Raw genomic sequence first — 18,212 nt, forward strand, 5'->3', positions numbered from 1 at the left:
CAAAAGAAATAGAATATCTAGGATTTATCGAATTATTTAAATAGGAAAAGAAAAATGTAGAATAACGGACTAATAGTTTCCATTTTACTAATATTTCTAAATTGTTGGAATCCCAGTGGCATTTAATACCCATATAAATAATCATCTTCATCGTCTGGTTCATTCATGATTGAGATTAGTTGGTCAGTTAGACCAGCTTTTTTGGTGTACTCATAGAAACAACGGAGCATATGTACAGGAAATATGATTTCGTTTTCACAAAACGATTCACCACACAATGGACAAGTATGATTGAATCTATTAAATTCTCTTGTTACTCTAAATTTGATTAAATTTGATTCCATTGACAAACTCTAGATTCTAAAGAGAATGATTAGTAAAAGATATCTTTTAATAATTCCATATTTATATATATATCTTACTCTTCTTATTTATTGGTATTAATTGTTGTTAACTAATGAGAATAACCATAACATAAGTATATAAAAATTTAAAGGCAAAAATAAGAGAAAGAGAAAATCTCTTATAATCTTTTGAATTATATTCTTTAGATGTTTACCTGAAGATCTGGCTAACTGTACAGGAGGTGGATGATTTATTAGCGTCCCTATAAAGATAATGGGAATCGATCCATATACACCATATTGTACAATTATTTTGAAGATAATGTATGTACAGATGATTGTATATTTTATAACTATAGACCTGGTCAGAATGATCATTAGATTAGTAAATATCTTTTTTGATTTCTAAAAATATCTTGTAAAACTTTTTACACGAACGGCGAGAATCGATGAAAATATCATCTGTTTTTGTCTTGGATAGGTAGGTCGGGCTGTTGTTGTGTATCACAACAGATGATATAGATTCTTATCACTTTTTCATTATTTATTTATTTATTTATCTATATACAAGAGAGAAAGAGATAACAGCAATGATAACAACAACACACAGAAGCTGTACCAGCAGTACTGTGAAAAGTCATCATCATTTTATTTTAATTTTTTATTTATATTTTTGTGTGGTTGGTGTGGTAGTGTAACTTCACAGCCAACGTTTGTTGAAACTAGTAGCATACTAACAGCAGAGTATGTAAACGTAGCAATCTATCAACAACTAGATTGTAGTGCGTCGGGTCAACCCAAGGCTGCATCAGTCCCACAAAAGGTCGTCTCCTTCTTACCCGATCAATGTTACCAATACGATGTAAAGAGTGTCAAGGTGTCAGTATCGGCTAATAAACCATACATGATCACATACAACATCTACAGTACATCCGACTGTTCTCTCGCACCTCTTGCCACAAACTACAATGATGGCGTGTGTGCTGCCCCGTACCAAGGTGTTGGCAAATGGGCTTATTTCAAGGTCGGTCCACCTCAATCAGCTTCGTCTAAAGGTTCAACTCCTCCTTTTCTCTATTTTGAAAAGATTGCTACTACTTCGTATGTACATTTGTATTAAGTTATAAAGAGAGAGAGAGAGAGAGAGAGAGAGGATGAGAGGATATAGAGTAGATATATTAACTTTTTGATTTACTTTATATAGTGTTTGTGAAGGAATAAGTAATAAGACATATTATAATGCAAGAACTATGTTGTCGATTGGTCAATGCACTTATAATGACTATAGTGATTTCGTTGTACAAGGAGTTAGTGGTGATGCAACCTCTATCACCTTTGCAAATGATGTGTCTATTTGTACGGGTGCTGCAACTATGTATTACGGTGGATGTAATATATTGGGTCCGCATCGTATTGCAAATGCATTCCTAACTGCTACTACGCCGACCACCAACGAAGGCTACGTCGAAGCAGTATCGTACACGGCAATCAATCTGACCAACCTCGACTTTGGATACAATCTTCACAGCAAGTCGTTTGGATCGATTGTCCTCGTACCATCGGTTGGCTCACCCGTTGACTACAAGCCAGGCTACTCATTTATCATCTCCAAAGATATGACATTTATCAACTTGCCAAACCCCTTTCAAGGTCTCATTAGAGTATACCAAGATTCATTTGATTATATCAAAAATACCTCTATCCCATTTATTAAAACAAATTCTTTTTCAATGCCTCTATGTATGTACACATAACAACTAAAAGTATTTATTTATATTGTTATTAATTAATATTTATTATTTATTTATTTATATTATTTAATATTTTAGATCCAACAATAAATCAATTTGATATAGTTTCGGTGACAACTGATACAATTCAAATTAATTTTACATCGATTGGAGGATTTAATACGGATGGTGGTAATGTGTATCAAGTGACTACTCAATCACCGGGATCGCAAACATGGGAGTGTTTGCCTGCCACTGTGTGTACTTTGGACGGGTTGCCAATTGGGGCAATGGTCTATGTCACTGTCAAGGTTACCAATTTCGGCCAGTCCCAAGCTAAAATACAACAGGTCCAATTAAAGTCAATCATTAGTAACTTGGGCTTTGACCTCGTTCCCTCGTACAAGGCCATCAATATTTCATTCACTCTGGGGTCAATAGGAGAAGGACCAGTTACCTATACAGCAGATATCACAGATCTAACTACCTCGACTACTCGATCATCAACAACATCTACACAATCCTATATTGTATTCCCAGCTTCATCAACACCAACCAATTATACAATTAAAACATCTGCTACCAATAGTGGAACAATACTTAATTATTCAAGAAATTTTATTTGGTTAGGAGGTAAACATTTAAAAAAAACAAAATATTAATATTTATTATTAATATTTAATATTTATTAATTTTAATTTCTTTTCTATTTTTTTTTTTTTTAGATATTAAATTAAATACAACATTCAATCCAAATACAGTTGCAATTAAATCACTTACAGTATATAATAATGTTAGCAATCTTGCCAATTCAACTTCATATGTTGCTTATTTTTATGATGGTGATGTGCTTGTTTACAATGTTACCAACAAAACTGCATATTTAAAGATTGATAATTTACGAGCAGACACAAATTATAATCTTTCATCGTTTATCGTTGACCCATTGACATCTCGTCGTTCCAATATCGAGTACGTCGTATTCAAAACCTATGCCAACTTGTCCAACTTTGAAGTTGCGGTCACACAACGAAAGAATGAAACTGATGCAACCAAAATTTCATATACCTTTGTCATGACTTGGTTAGGTGGATCGCCACTGCTTTCTTTTGCTCATCCCTCCATGAATTACTTCCCCGGTACTGGTGGGGCTCTACTCAATACCAATGTTAGTAATATAGTGATTGGAGTTAATATCCCCTTTCCATTTGCTGATAACCTATATTATGCTGCTCTCACAACTGCTCAAGATAATATCCGTCTCGATAAAAAGGTATTCATAAATTATTTCCCTTGTAAGTTAAATAGTAAAAAGAAAAAATTTAAAAATTATAAAAAAAGTACTTATTAACTAATCAAAATAATAATATTATTATTATCTATTATAGTCCCAAATATTACATCTTTGGATTTTACAACAGGACATGATACTGTAAATTTCACATGGGCAGGTATTAATGGTGTCCCAGGTAATATTACCTATGGATTATCGATTTTTAACCCTCTTACTCCACAAGTAGCTCCATACACCTTTTGCATTGCATTGAATCTTGGTTTTTGTAATGTGTCTGGTTTGATTCCAAGCACCGATTACTCATTTACATTAACAATGAAATCTGATCAATTTGATCCTGTGACTCGTTCAGTCTCTGTTCAAACTATTCAAAGTAGGCATATAAAAATATTAAATAATCAAAATAATTAAATATTAATTTATTTCTTATTATTTAGGTCCAATTAGTCCATGTATGGATTTAAAGCTTGGAGCTAATAATACAATTGATTGTAATGGATTTGGTCAATGTTTGAATGGTACATGTTTATGTGTGAATAATAGAGTTGGTATTTATTGTGAAACTCCAACTACCGACCAAGGTGGAAACAGTGGAAATGGAACCAATGTAGATCCAAACCCATCGGTTCCAGAGATTATAATCAACAACAAAAACATATTTTATGAATTTGTTATTTCACAAATAAGAGAGGTTGATATTGAAGACAACACTGTAAAGATGGTGGACTTGACAACACTCAACTGGACACTTTCCAACCAAACATCAATCTACAACACTTCATTTATTCAAAGTAATTGGATTTATATGACCTCGAATAATAGTTATTTCAATTCAGTCAATATTACCTTTTTACAATTTAAATCAACCTCAGACAGCCAATCACAGTCAAAGATACCATTGACATTTGCAGGTCAATTATTTTATCTGGATGTCGGTTCGATGAAATATACTATCGATATTGATGGTTGGGAATTTGATAGTAGATTAAATACACTTGAATTAATAACCAATATCACTCAACCACAAAGAAATGATGGATGTGGAGAATTAGATATAGATTTTAATAATAATAATATAGTCACCAATTCAACAGAGTTTACATCAGTCTATGTTGGAGAGGATCAAGCTGTTGTTGGCAAATTAATCAATCGTGCATTATTGGATAATGTACCAAGAAGAATATCATATAAAGTACAACCATACCAATCAACAGATAATAACAACAATCAAGACAGCGATACACCAAAACAAATACTCAGTATCATTACACTCATCCCCAACTTTAATTACAAAGCAACACTTGATCCTCAGTTTGACCTTTTAATCAATTCAGATCCAGAGGATAATTGTGCATCTTCATCAAATTCTTGGAAGATTATCGTTGGTGCTGTAGTTGGTGGCATTGGTTTGATGGCTGTTGGTGCTGGTGTTACCATACATCAAAGAATGCAATTAAAGAAAAAACAATACAACCTAAAATTAAAAAAGGTATCAATGGAGATGAATAATGGTAATTAAATTAAATAAAAAATATCTCTGTAATTTTCGTTTATCTTTAATTATGATGATGATGTCAAATGACGGTTCATGACAAATTCACAAAAATATCCTAGCTGCCTCGGAATGTTTCGTTTCAAAAAATCAGAAAGAGGAGCTTTGAATTTTAAAGATTTTTCTCTATACGGATTCGATTTTTATAAAATGATTTCACAGTCTCAATTTATAGAATAGAATATTTATTTAAATAATATTCGATACCCTGTATTTAAGGAAAAACTCTTTGATTTAACCATTGTAAAAGTTTAGTAAGACATTCTCTTTTCAGTCAAAGATGAAATTAATTATTTTATCAACTCTACTCCTATTATTTTGCCTTGGTAGCATAGTATGTATAAAACTTAAGTTGATAAGAAAATATATAGTTTCTAGATTGTATTGATTATTCAATTTTATTATTGTACTATTTTAGAATGGTCAATCTTCACCGATGATGATTTTCAATCAACAACCCGATATGAACATTGAATATCTTGAAATTGATATTTATTCTGGCCAAGTTTTAAAAAACCAATCAATTGTCAACAATGCTGGTGTTAAAATCCTCAAGTACTTACAAGTTGTTGATCCATTTGTTACATTCTTTACCACCAATGGTACAAATTATCAAATTTATTCTTTCAATGTCAATGTATGTATTTGTTTAAATTTATTACCCATATATTATTTATTTATTAATATTAATATTTATTATTTAGACCAATGAATTTATCAACACATTTAATTCAACAACCAACTTTTTAAATGAGCCAACATTCTCTGATCAACCATACGGATATTTCTCGCAACAAACCAAGACTGCTTACTTTCCAGGTTTGGCCGGAACTGGATTTGAAACTGTTGCTTTACTTCCATATAGTTTCAGCACTGACTATCCATCCAAGTATGTATAGTTTTTTAAAAATATACAACTATTAATTATATTTCCAATAAATAAATCAATAAATACTAATCTATTTCCATTTCTCTTTTAATTAAAATAGGACACCAATTGCATTAGGACCAACACAATTAAATCGTTCTTCTCAATTCAACTCTGTGCCAACCTGTGCATTTGATGGAATTGATTACTTTTATGTCTACTTTTCGATTGGTGAATACACTGGGATTAGCGAGTTTTCTCTTTTGGGAAGTACCGCTAAACAAGTGATCCTTTCCACTAAAGGTCGTCAAATCCAAGGTACCGAACAACTCTTTATGGTGTATGGTCAACTCTACTATTGTGTCTTGGAGAATGGTGTAGGTGTTACAGTGTCTCTCTTGAACCTTGATAATGGAGAGGTAGATATCATCTACAAAGATCTCAACCCAGAGTACCAAAATACATTCCAACCATTTGTACTCAACAAGATTGCTGGATCCATCACCATCCTTGTTAAAACCAGTGATAACAAGATCCTCTCCACCATTATCTTTTCTAACCAATCTACCAAGCAATTCACTTTCGATAATGTTATTCCTGTCAATTCCAATATTATTATCCCAGGTTTCTAAGAACCTTTCTGTTAAACCACAAACAAACAAATAAATAAATAAATAAATAAATAACCAAACCAACTTTTCAAACGATGATCATTATAATGATTCATCAAAAAGTAAAGTTCACTTAATCTTGTTTCTTCTTATGAATCTATTGTCTCTCTGATCTCTGTCTAATCGATCCACATCCTACATACTCTTCTAACTCATCGTGATAGTGATTGTGCTATAGTACACATGCAATTAAACATAATGATAATAGTGTGACTATGATGATCGCTAACTAGCCGAGTTACAATCAACAACAGTTTTGCATTGATCTATTACTGTTGATGATTGTTAACATTCAATCTATCCTCCAATATAATTCGTTGAACAAATATGTTGAAGATGAAAACTAAAGATAAAGGGTAACCAATAAATAATATTATTGTTTGTTTGTTTGTTTAGACATAAAAAGGAAAAAAAAAAAACACCAAGTCATCAAAAATGAACAAAAGGTTTGGTTTAAATCTTCATTGTTTTAGTTAGATATTTATCGGAACTAAATAATATTATAATGATGAGCGTCTATTATAAAGATGGCAGCTATCTATCATCTTCATCAACATTATCTTCTTAGAGATACATGTACATATAGCGCTCCTCACAATCTATCATTCATCAGTTGCAATGTTGTACACCAACAAATCATCATCACCATTATTTATATATGTATATATCATCACGATCATCATACTCGTGATTATCAGTAGCAGAGATAATAATAATAATAATGTATTACTAGTATCAGGACAAGTAAACTATAGTTATACAGCGTCACCTAGGGTATCATCAGGTTCAAATGCACTATTTATCAATATGCTTGTATACAATCCTGCAGACTGCCCAATGAACCAAAGTCCGACAGGCAAGCCCGAAAAGGTTGTTTCATTCTTGCCAGGCCAATGTTACAACTATCCCAACCACACAAGCGTTGCAATGTACATTGTAAACAGTCTATTGTTTAGTTACAACGAGTATGCTAGTTGGAACTGTCTCAACCTCGTCACTACCTTTCAATTCACATACAACCCTGGTGTGTACTGCACCACCAACCCCAACCAACTCATCCCAAAGAACTATGTATTCAACATAGGTCCTCCTCAACTACCCATCACCAATTCACCTCCCTACCTCTACTATGAAAACATTCCTTCTACTTTTTCAAATGGTGATCCGTATGTATAATATATATATATCATACAAATGATGATGATCATCATTACTTACTTTATATTTGTATTTGTATTAGAACATGCGGTTCTATTTTGAATGATAATGGATCGTTTGGAGTATCGAGAACGGTGGTGTTACCAAATACATGTACATTTGGTGATACGGAATACACCAGCTTGTTGTCTGGTGATGGCACATTGTCGTCGATTCAATTGGCCTACAATGCATCACAGTGTATGATGAGTAAATCAACGACGTGGACTGTAGCATGTCCGGTCGACACACCCGAGCCCGTCAAGATTTTGAGCGCATTCAAGGGTAATGCGACTGTCCCTCTACCTGTCCCTGCCATCCCCAATGTCATTGTCCTAGGGTACGATGCTATTCGACTCCAATTTATCGACTTTGTATTCCCATACCAACAACAATCAACCCAATACATAGCAGTGGCCATGCAAGACATCAACGGTACATTTTTCAACACAAACTATGTGTACAAGCTCGATCAAAATGTCACCATCACAGGACTCAATGCAAACTTTACTGGACGTTGTCTCATCAGTGCTCATGGAAGTGACCATGTCAACGGATTAATAGGTCCTTCTACAAACACTGCCAATTTTAATATTCCTGCCTGTATGTATATCAAAATATAAATTATTATTATTATTATTATTGTATTTAATATTAATTGTTTGATTGATTTACTTTTTTAAATTTTAGATCCAAAGATTGCAACTATAAAGAGAAGTGTGACAACTACAACGATGAATTTAACGTATACTACAGTTGGTGGATTCGATAATTTGAATGTATATCAAATTGTGACATCGATCACACCGTCTACGACAACCACACATTATCAATGCAACTATACAACAACATGTGTTATTGGTGGGTTTCCACCTGGTTCGATTGTCAGTCTTACCGTTGGAGTGACTAATTTCGGAAAGACTAATTTATTTGGTCCGTATCCCGTCGAATTGTTGCTGCCCATTGCCAACCTAACAATGACAGGTCAAGCAGTGTCTGGAGGCATTTCGTATCATTACACGGTTGCTGGTATGGGGTCTGGACCAACCACCTATTCACTTAACGTGCACAACCACCTACTACTTAACACAACCACCTACACCGCCTTGCCATTCACCAATTCTATCACAGTTCGACTATACCAACCTGGCAACTACACAATCTTGGGGTTTGCTGAAAACGATGGAACTCGTTTAGAAGTAGGTCCAACCACTATTTATTATCAAGGAGGTATGTTACATACATTGTTCAACAAAACAATTAATTAAATTACAAAATATATTAATAATATCTAATATCTAATTATTAATATTTTATTTTTCAATTTTAGATTTAAAGATTGAAAAAGTTATTTTTGTAAAAGTTGGTATTGATATATTTATTGGATCAATCTTTGCGAGCAATGTTCATAATATGTCAAATGTTAAAGTAATGATTCAACCTTTTAACGAATGGATATCCCCTAGCTTTTCGATTCAACCTTTACAACCAGCCACCCAATACAATTGGACGGTACAGATTTTCGAAGACTTGCGAATCTCTAACACCATGCCATTCAGTTTTACCACATATCCACTAGTCTCTTTGCTGTCGCCAAGGGCTACCCAACGAAAAGATTCCTATGGTACTGCCACTTTACAAATCGAAGCCTTTTCAGAGGGTGGTATACCAAACTCGTCATTTTACTTTTTCACCACAGAATTCCCTTATTCTTCTTCCATAAACAAAAACAACACGATCATTGGATATAATCTAACTTATCCAAGTGGTCCATACCAAGTTCCAATCAAGGTTGTAAATGATGTTTCAATTGACACTCGAGTATATAATTTTAAACTTTATAATTGTAAGTATCAAATCAATCAATTAATTAATTCAATATTAAAATATTAAAATATTAATTTAATTTAAATTTATTATAGTTCCATTAATTGATAATGTAATTGTTAATAGCGATTATGAAACCATTGATTTGAAATGGAGTGGTAGTGGTGGTATGCCTGGTAACATACTATATACAGTTACAGTATTTAATCCTAATCAAGGAGGAGGAGGAGGAGCAAGTGGTGTACAATGGTGTAGGAGTCCTAACATAACAGAATGTCTTGTTACTGGTTTGACATCAAATACTTTTTACGGATTCAACATTACAATGTATTCAACTCAATTTGATCCATTCACATTTACATTATTTAATTCAACTTTAACATGTATGTATTATTATTATTTAAATCTATTTATTTAAAAGAATTTATTTATTTATTTATTTATTTATTTTAATTTTAGATCCAAATAGTTTAACTTGTATTGATATGAATGGAGTAAATAATACAATTGATTGTAATGGATTTGGTCAATGTTTGAATGGCACATGCTTATGTGATAAAAATAGAATTGGTATTTATTGCCAAAATCAAACAACTGATCAAGGTGGAAACAGTGGTAATGGAACCAATGTAGATCCAAACCCATCAAAACCAGAGATTATAATCAACAACAAAAACATATTTTATGAATTTGTTATTTCACAAATCAGAGAGGTTGATATTGGCGACAACGTAGTAAAGATGGTGGATTTGACAACACTCAACTGGACACTTTCCAACCAAACATCAATCTACAACACTTCATTTATTCAAAGTAATTGGATTTATATGACCTCGAATAATAGTTATTTCAATTCAGTCAATATTACATTTTTACAATTTAAATCAACATCAGACAGCCAATCACAGTCAAAGATACCATTGACATTTGCAGGTCAATTATTTTATTTAGATGTTGGTTCGATGAAATATACAATTGATATTGATGGTTGGGAATTTGATAGTAGATTAAATACACTTGAATTAATAACAAATATCACACAACCACAACGAAATGATGGATGTGGAGAATTGATTGATTTTAATAATATAGTCACCAATTCAACAGAGTTTACATCAGTCTATGTTGGAGAGGATCAATTTGTAGTTGGTAAATTAATTAATCGTGCATTATTGGATGAACTACCAAGAAAGATTTCATATAAAGTACAACTTTCAACAGATAATAATAATAACAATAATTCAACCACACCAAAACAAATACTCAGTATCATTACACTCATCCCCAACTTTAATTACAAAGCAACACTCGACCCACAATTTGACCTTTTAATCAATTCAGATCCAGAGGGTGACTGCTCACCCAAATCCAATACGTGGAAGATCATTGTAGGTGTTGTTATTGGTGGCGTGGTTGCAATTGCAATCGCAACAACTTCTATCATATTATTCAAAAAGAAATCGTCTGCAAAGCTTTACCAAGCCAAATTAAAAAGAATATCAGATAAACAAATATAAATCAAATCATTATTATCAACGTATATTACCACTCACAGGGTTGTTGTTGTTGCTATATATTCTAGAAAACAGACTTAATCATTCACAGATAAATATATTTATTAATGTTCGAAGGTCCCCATAACCCATCTGAGACGAACGAAGTTGCACCAAGATATTTTTATAAAAAAAAAAATCTTCAATGACTTTAGATATTTAAATGATTTGAACATTCTACACGAGATGATGTCAAACAGATCATGAATGAATGAGCTAGAACAAATCATTCGTTCATTCATTCATTCAGTTACTGTATTTATATAAAAAAAGAGATAGGGATAGGATGATAATAAGTTCAAGATTTAGTCATTATACAGTGATAGTTGCAATTATACAGATAGTATTTATTATTCTATGTAGTTTTAACAGTGTGGTAATGGCAGCAGGCCCATTAGTAGAGACACCAAAGATACTACTTTCAAATTACACGTTTGCAAATCTAAAGGTTTATTCATCGAGTGGATGTGCACTTAGTCAAGTCCCCACTGATAAGCCCGAAAAAGTAGTCTCTTTTATGCCCAATTATTGCTACCCATACGACCAAAACAGCTTGAGAATCTCTTTGATTAGTCCCACCGCTCTCTCTCACGGCTTGCACGCTCTTGACACAACGTGTCAGTCACCAGCAGGCCCTTTCATCATGTTCAACCCAACTCAGGTCACTTGCTCCACCAGATCCACCAATGCACCAAACTTAAAGTATATCATCTACCAAATGGGCCTCCCACAAATCCCCATTGATGATATAAATACTCTCTATTTTGAAAAGTTTCCATTGTATGTATAAATATTAAAAAAAAAGTCATCAAAAGATATCAAATGATAAATATTAATTATTTTATTTTATTTTATAATTATTTTTAGTTCATGTAATGCAGATTTACCAAATGTTTATGTTAATTCAAGAAATATAGTTAGAACTAATATTTGTGCAGCGGATGACTATTCATTGTATGCTGGGTTTATGACGGGTAGTGGTACTGCCACATCTGCTCAGTTGAGCATGACTGGTACCGACCAATGTACATCCACGGTATTCACAAACTATCCATCTGGATGTCCAGGCTTTTACGATGGATACAGAATATCAAGAGCTTTTAGAGCCGGTGGTCCAGTCCCCAAGATACCAATTGTCACTCCAGTCACCTACGACACGATCAATATCACCAACATTGATTTTGGATACCAAACCAAATCAACCGACTATGTTCAATTTGAATTTTACGTTGCAATCAATGGGAGTACATACACTCACAATCCAACCTATGTCTACCAAATCCGAGACACTGTCGTATTGACAGGTGTACCCAACAACCTACAATTTAAACTTACCATCAAATGGATGGGGTATGATTATATCAACAATATTGCTCCTACTCCAATCCAATCTGATTTCTATACAATCCCTGTTTGTATGTATCTCCTCTATCTCAAAATAATAATTAGTGTCATTATTAATTAATATTAATATTTTTGTTATTTAATATTGAATATTTTAGATCCAACAATATCTAGTGTAAATGTTGTTAGCAAGACTACATCTACTATAACTATTTCATACTCTTCGATTGGAGGGTATACAGATACAACTGGAAATACCTATACTGTCACCTCAACATCGCCATCGACTGCGATGGCTAGTTATCCAGAATGTGCAACCACTACAACTTGTGTGTTGAAAACAAACAACCCAGGCTCTACAATAACTTATTCAGTGTTGGTTAACAGCCGTGGCTACAGCTCACCAGCCAACGCGGCTACCGTCAACCTCTTGCCTCAAATTAATTTTATATCTGGAAAAGCTTTGATCGTCCAAAATGGTGTCAATATTACCTATCGCGTTGGAACCGGTGGCTATGGTCCAACTACATTCAACGTAACCATCACTAATAATCAAACCTCGGCAGTAGTGAGCACCTTTACAAACCTCCCATCGTCACCAGGGTACCTTATATTGCCTTTGGTTGCGATTGGAACTTATCGAGTAGATTTTGTAGCAATGAACGATGTTATCTATTTAACTACTCTAATTTATTTTGATTGGCTTGGAGGTATGTACCAAAAAAAACAAACAAACAAACAAATATATTTATATTAATATTCCTTCTTCTTCTTCTTCTTCTTCTTCTTTACTAGCTATTACAATTAGTAGTTGTGTAGTAGAAGCGATTAAAACAAAAACTGCTACTTTAGCAATCGAGGCAATTGGAATATATCCTACAGAGGGATACCAAGTCAATGTATATCCAAGTCTCGAATCGACACTTTTCGACACCTATACTACATTGACCAGTATCATCACACTTCCCAACCCACCAGGTTCAATTCAAAACATCAAAGTACAAATCGTTCAAGGTGATCGTCGATCAGCATTTTCTACACTGCAATTCCAGTCCTATGTCACTATTTCCAATTTGAGATTTGCTCCTATTCAGAGAAGGAATGAATCAGATCAATCTCAATCAATCCTATACATTTCAGTTCAAACTGATGATGGTGTCCCAAACGATACAAAATACTATGTTCAATACAGTGGTTTTGGTAACATTATGACAAATATCAACATCAATTACATCGTAATTGATAATGTTGTCATTTCACCAAATCCATCGATTTTAAATATTACAATTGAAAATGATGGAACTATACTTTCATCAATTAGAAACATAACAATTTATGAGTGTAAGTAGTGTAGAAAAAAATTACAACACGCAAGAATTATTTTAATTTCAAATTTTATTGATATATATATATTTTTAATGTAGATCCATTAATTAATGAATTAAACATTCAACAAGGATATGAAAATTTATATGTGACTTGGAATTCAAGTGGAGGTATGCCTGGATCTATCCAATTCCAAGTATCTTTGGATAATGCAGATGAACAACAATCTGTTGTTTGTGTAACCAATAATTCATATTGTAATATAACTGGTCTCATCCCAGACTCTAGTTATACAGTTAGATTAACAATGAAATCTGTTCAATTTGATGATATTTTTAAAATTAATCAAACTCAAACTTTAAAGTGCAAGTCAAAATTAAATTCCCTAATCAAATAGATTTATATTTATTATTTATTAATATTTATTATTATTTTTAATTTTATAGATACTGAAAATGAAACATGTATTGATCCAAAAGGAGTAAATTTAAATGTATTTTGTAATGGATTTGGTCAATGCTTGAATGGAACATGTTTATGTGTTGGTAATAGAGTTGGTATTTATTGTGAAACGGAAAAGAATCCTGGAGGTGGTGGAAATAATGGTACCAATAATGGTGGCAACATTGAACCAAATCCAACCAACCCTTATATAATTATTGTAGAACAAGATGTATCGTATCAATTTACATTTTGGCAAATTAGAGAGGTTGATTTGGACGACCAAATTGTAAAGACTTTGGATTTGACAGCCATGAATTGGACTCTTGACAACCAGACCAATCAAGATACACCAGTATCACCATCAATCATATTGAATCAATGGAAATACAATAATAATAATAGTTTGGAGTATTTCGATAAGATGGGTATCACATTTACTCAATACCAACAAAGACCTGGCTCGACAACCAACAACACGACTGACCAACCAAAAATACCAGTGTTGTTTGCAAACCAAACCTTTTATATTGATGTTGGATCACTCAAATATACAGTCAATATTGAAGGATGGAATTTCAACAGTCGATTAAATACTCTTCAAATCCTGACCAACATTACTCAACCTAAAAGTGACAGTGGATGTGGTGATGACGAGTCACTAGAAAACACAGTCACAAATTCAGCCGAATATACTTCATTCTATCTTGGAAAAAAGTCAGCAGTATTGGGTAAATTCATCAATCGTGCATTATTGGATGAAATACCAAGACGTATTAAATTTGCCATTGAAAATAGCAATAACACCCAAAGTGACAATAGGAATACACAAACATTGACATTCGTAACTTTAGTTCCTTATTTTCAATATTCAGCCACTCTCGATCCTGATCTCCAACTTTTGATCAGTCCCACCCAAGATGAACATTGTAACTCAAATTCCAATACATGGAGGATCGCAGTTGGCGTGGTTGTTGGTGGTGTTGCAGCCGCTGCCATTGTCACAACATCTATTGTGTTGTACAAAAAGAAACTGATTGCTAAAAATTTAAACAAAAAATTTGCAAACAAATTAAAGGTGTTTAATGAAAATGAATAAAACAATATTTATGATATTATTTATTTTATAAACCGCTCCAACAACTACTCCAACTATAATTTTCCATTTGTTTTTGTCTGATCCTGATCCTGATCCAGAATCATTATTTGATGTTTGTGGATATGGAATGAATAATAATGATGACGATGAATAATTTCCATTTGTAACTGATACAGAGATGGTTGCAGGACCACTGATTAGTATTTGATCGAGTGTACAATTAATAAATGTCAGTGTTGTTGTTGCAATGACACAATTGATTGTATTATTGATCAATACACTTCCACCGGTTGAATTGTTTCCAAAATATCCAAATAATAAAAGTGTTTGATTTGATTGTAAATTAGCTGATGTTATAATAGTATCTATAAAATGGAGGGTGAGAATTAGGGAAAAAAGTCAAAAGATGATTGATGAATAATTGATATATATTACTTACCTTTGATAATAATGATACTAGAATCAACAAAGGATTGTGATTGTAATGAGGTAAAGAAATTGATATCCATCATTGTATCAAAATTAAATGGTGATGGAATAGTATATATTGCTTGGCATCCTGTGAAACAATATTTTGAATTGATTGATTGTAGAGATTGTAAACTATTTCCAACATTTACATTTGGTGGATATTTTGGAGTAGCATAATCATAATTTACAATCATCTCTTGATTGGTTTGAAGATCCAATGTAACATTATTGACTGAAAAATCAATACATGTTACATTCACCGGTGCCCAAATATTTGGACGAACTGAAAATACAACTTGTACATATTGAGTAGTTCCTCTTGGAATTTTAAAATGATTTCCTCTATAGAAATAATACAATAATGAATATCACAAGAAAGAAAAATCAATGAACAAACATTGTTTATCTCGAAATAATTACACTACTATTCTATTGGCCACTACAAGATCTAGATAAAAATCACCCCAACCTATATTATTACCAACAATCGTTACACTTTGATTGACTGAAAATAGTTCAGTACTTTTCAATTGAGGACCTATAAATATATATATATATATTTAGATGATTTCGATTAGATTTTGATATAATATTTTTTAAAGACATCATGATCTTACCAGGACAGTCAATGGATGAAGGTTTGGTAAGGGATGTTGCGAAATTTTTGTTCTTTATACCATCGTAAAAACACCACCAGCAATCTGGAACTGAACTAATACTAGTGTTTGTAATAGACAAAATATTGACATGACATGATTCCTCTCCAATAATACCTTGAATGAATGGATTATATGCCACTGCAAATTCTCTAATATTTGGATTCATTGCAAAGAAATTAGATGGAATAGTCCCTGAAAAATTATTATTAAAATATAAACCTTGTCTAGAAGTAAAGAAAGGTAAATAAATAAATAATAACTTATAAAAAACAATGGATAAACAATACTAAATATGATAAATTTGTTGGGAGAGGTTTATCAAATGGAAGGGTTCCGCTCCCGTCATACATTAAGCTAAAATAAATTAAATAATGATTATTTTCTATCCTTTTGCAGAAAAGAAGATTAAAGAACTTCATCAACTTACAGACTTTCTAAATTTTTCATTTCTCCAAAAATACTATCTAATGAAAGGAGGGGGATGTAGCCATACTAATAGTTCTAAAAGTAATTGGATAATTAATTTGGTAAGTATAGATAAATAAATATTCATTTTTTTCCAACAAGAATGTATTTACAGTGATTTAATCGAGTTTGGGTATGAGAATATAGGATTGATAAAACCACCAGATGGTTCTCCACTATTCCAATTATCAGAATAGATATCATCATCTGTTGGGTCACTGTCAGAGTAGATTTTTGTATGCGATAAGCTAATGAGTGGGGAATCAACTTGAATGGTTAGGACTTGGTTTGGACTAATGCTCAATGATAATATTGTCCTAAAAGTAAGAAAATGAATAAATAAATGAATATTGGTTTGTTGGTTGGATGGTTGGGGATGGATTTGATAAAAAGATAATTACAAATTTTGAAGATTTGGAAATTGTTGTTGACTAAATTGATAGGTAATGTTTGATTGGTATTGATAGAATTAGTTCGACACACGAACTGGAAGAGATTACAGAATCTATTAGTTTTGGCGATGTCAATGTAAGAGATTGTAAAGTAGGGGAATTGAAAAATACTGGAATCGATGTCAGGTTGTAACACTCTTGACATCTCCTAAAATATAATGAATGAAGAATGATCATTGGTTTGTTGTTAATAAAGAAATTTTTGTTGGTGGAATTAATCAACATACAAAGTTTTGAGATTTGGAAATGCTTGATTGAAATAGACTGGAATTTCAGTAACTCTATTATCGTTCCAAAATACTAGACTTGTACATTTTGGATAAGTACTATTGAAATAATCTAATGGATTGATACCTGGATTACGAGTGGCTGGGGCTCCGCCTCCAATAAAAATACTTGTTACTTCAGGGAATATAAATTGAGTGATTGATGAGTTTAAAGTCTGAACATTATAATTTGCCCATAAATTCCTATTATAAAACGACACTTAATTATTAATAACAGAAAATAATTGATTGGTTCTATTCAATTGTTATACTTTAGTATGATTGTTGCACAATCTTACAATTTTGTTATATGTTTTTCAGATCCTATTACTGAGCATTGAAACCCTAGCGAAGTAGTGCTACAAACATTATTTTCATTTGTCACAGCTGGTTTCAATTGATAAAATTGACTTAACCATATTGCTGAATTCACTATGAGTACAAAGAAAGTAATAAGATAAGATGATTTAATTTATGTTTAATATCAGTATATCAGATATTTACAACATACGTTGATCGATTGGGAGTGTCTGACCATCAACTAAATAGTGTTTACTAGAGTAATGTGATGTCATCACAAATGAAATCAACACCAAGGTGCTTGATAATAAATATTGAAAGAGTTTCATACAAATAACAACAATATTATTGGT

General features: G+C 32.4%; 4 protein-coding genes across 4 annotated transcripts; 3 read left to right on the forward strand and 1 right to left on the reverse strand.

Moving 5' to 3' along the window:
• Positions 1-618: 618 nt before the first annotated feature.
• DFA_06836 (uncharacterized protein) lies at positions 619-4,887 on the forward strand (the record flags this gene model as incomplete). Its single annotated transcript, XM_004366153.1, has 7 exons — positions 619-668; positions 1,071-1,445; positions 1,549-2,084; positions 2,174-2,707; positions 2,800-3,369; positions 3,463-3,741; positions 3,806-4,887. 7 exons carry the CDS (start codon positions 619-621, stop codon positions 4,885-4,887), a joined length of 3,426 nt encoding a protein of 1,141 aa, XP_004366210.1.
• A 313-nt stretch (positions 4,888-5,200) lies between these two features.
• On the forward strand, positions 5,201-6,420 carry DFA_06837 (uncharacterized protein; the record flags this gene model as incomplete). The annotated part of the gene is made up of 4 exons (XM_004366154.1): positions 5,201-5,254; positions 5,339-5,557; positions 5,625-5,809; positions 5,910-6,420. The coding sequence occupies 4 exons, from the start codon at positions 5,201-5,203 to the stop codon at positions 6,418-6,420; spliced, it is 969 nt and encodes a 322-aa protein (XP_004366211.1).
• A 566-nt stretch (positions 6,421-6,986) lies between these two features.
• On the forward strand, positions 6,987-15,246 carry DFA_06838 (uncharacterized protein; the record flags this gene model as incomplete). The annotated part of the gene is made up of 15 exons (XM_004366155.1): positions 6,987-7,035; positions 7,193-7,483; positions 7,544-7,625; positions 7,700-8,259; positions 8,347-8,886; positions 8,987-9,502; positions 9,579-9,866; positions 9,943-10,485; positions 10,576-10,945; positions 11,310-11,738; positions 11,904-12,451; positions 12,539-13,090; positions 13,176-13,721; positions 13,805-14,071; positions 14,153-15,246. 15 exons carry the CDS (start codon positions 6,987-6,989, stop codon positions 15,244-15,246), a joined length of 6,675 nt encoding a protein of 2,224 aa, XP_004366212.1.
• Positions 15,247-15,677: 431 nt separating this feature from the next.
• Positions 15,678-18,134, reverse strand: DFA_06839 (uncharacterized protein; the record flags this gene model as incomplete). Its single annotated transcript, XM_004366156.1, has 8 exons — positions 15,678-16,059; positions 16,138-16,255; positions 16,335-16,600; positions 16,955-17,158; positions 17,243-17,272; positions 17,521-17,735; positions 17,927-17,991; positions 18,071-18,134. The coding sequence occupies 8 exons, from the start codon at positions 18,132-18,134 to the stop codon at positions 15,678-15,680; spliced, it is 1,344 nt and encodes a 447-aa protein (XP_004366213.1).
• Positions 18,135-18,212: the final 78 nt, after the last annotated feature.

The sequence above is a fragment of the Cavenderia fasciculata genome (genome assembly GCF_000203815.1).
Source record: "Cavenderia fasciculata unplaced genomic scaffold Scf_EJPB12P01AWP9W-5, whole genome shotgun sequence".
NCBI classification, from domain to species: Eukaryota; Evosea; class Eumycetozoa; order Acytosteliales; family Cavenderiaceae; genus Cavenderia; species Cavenderia fasciculata.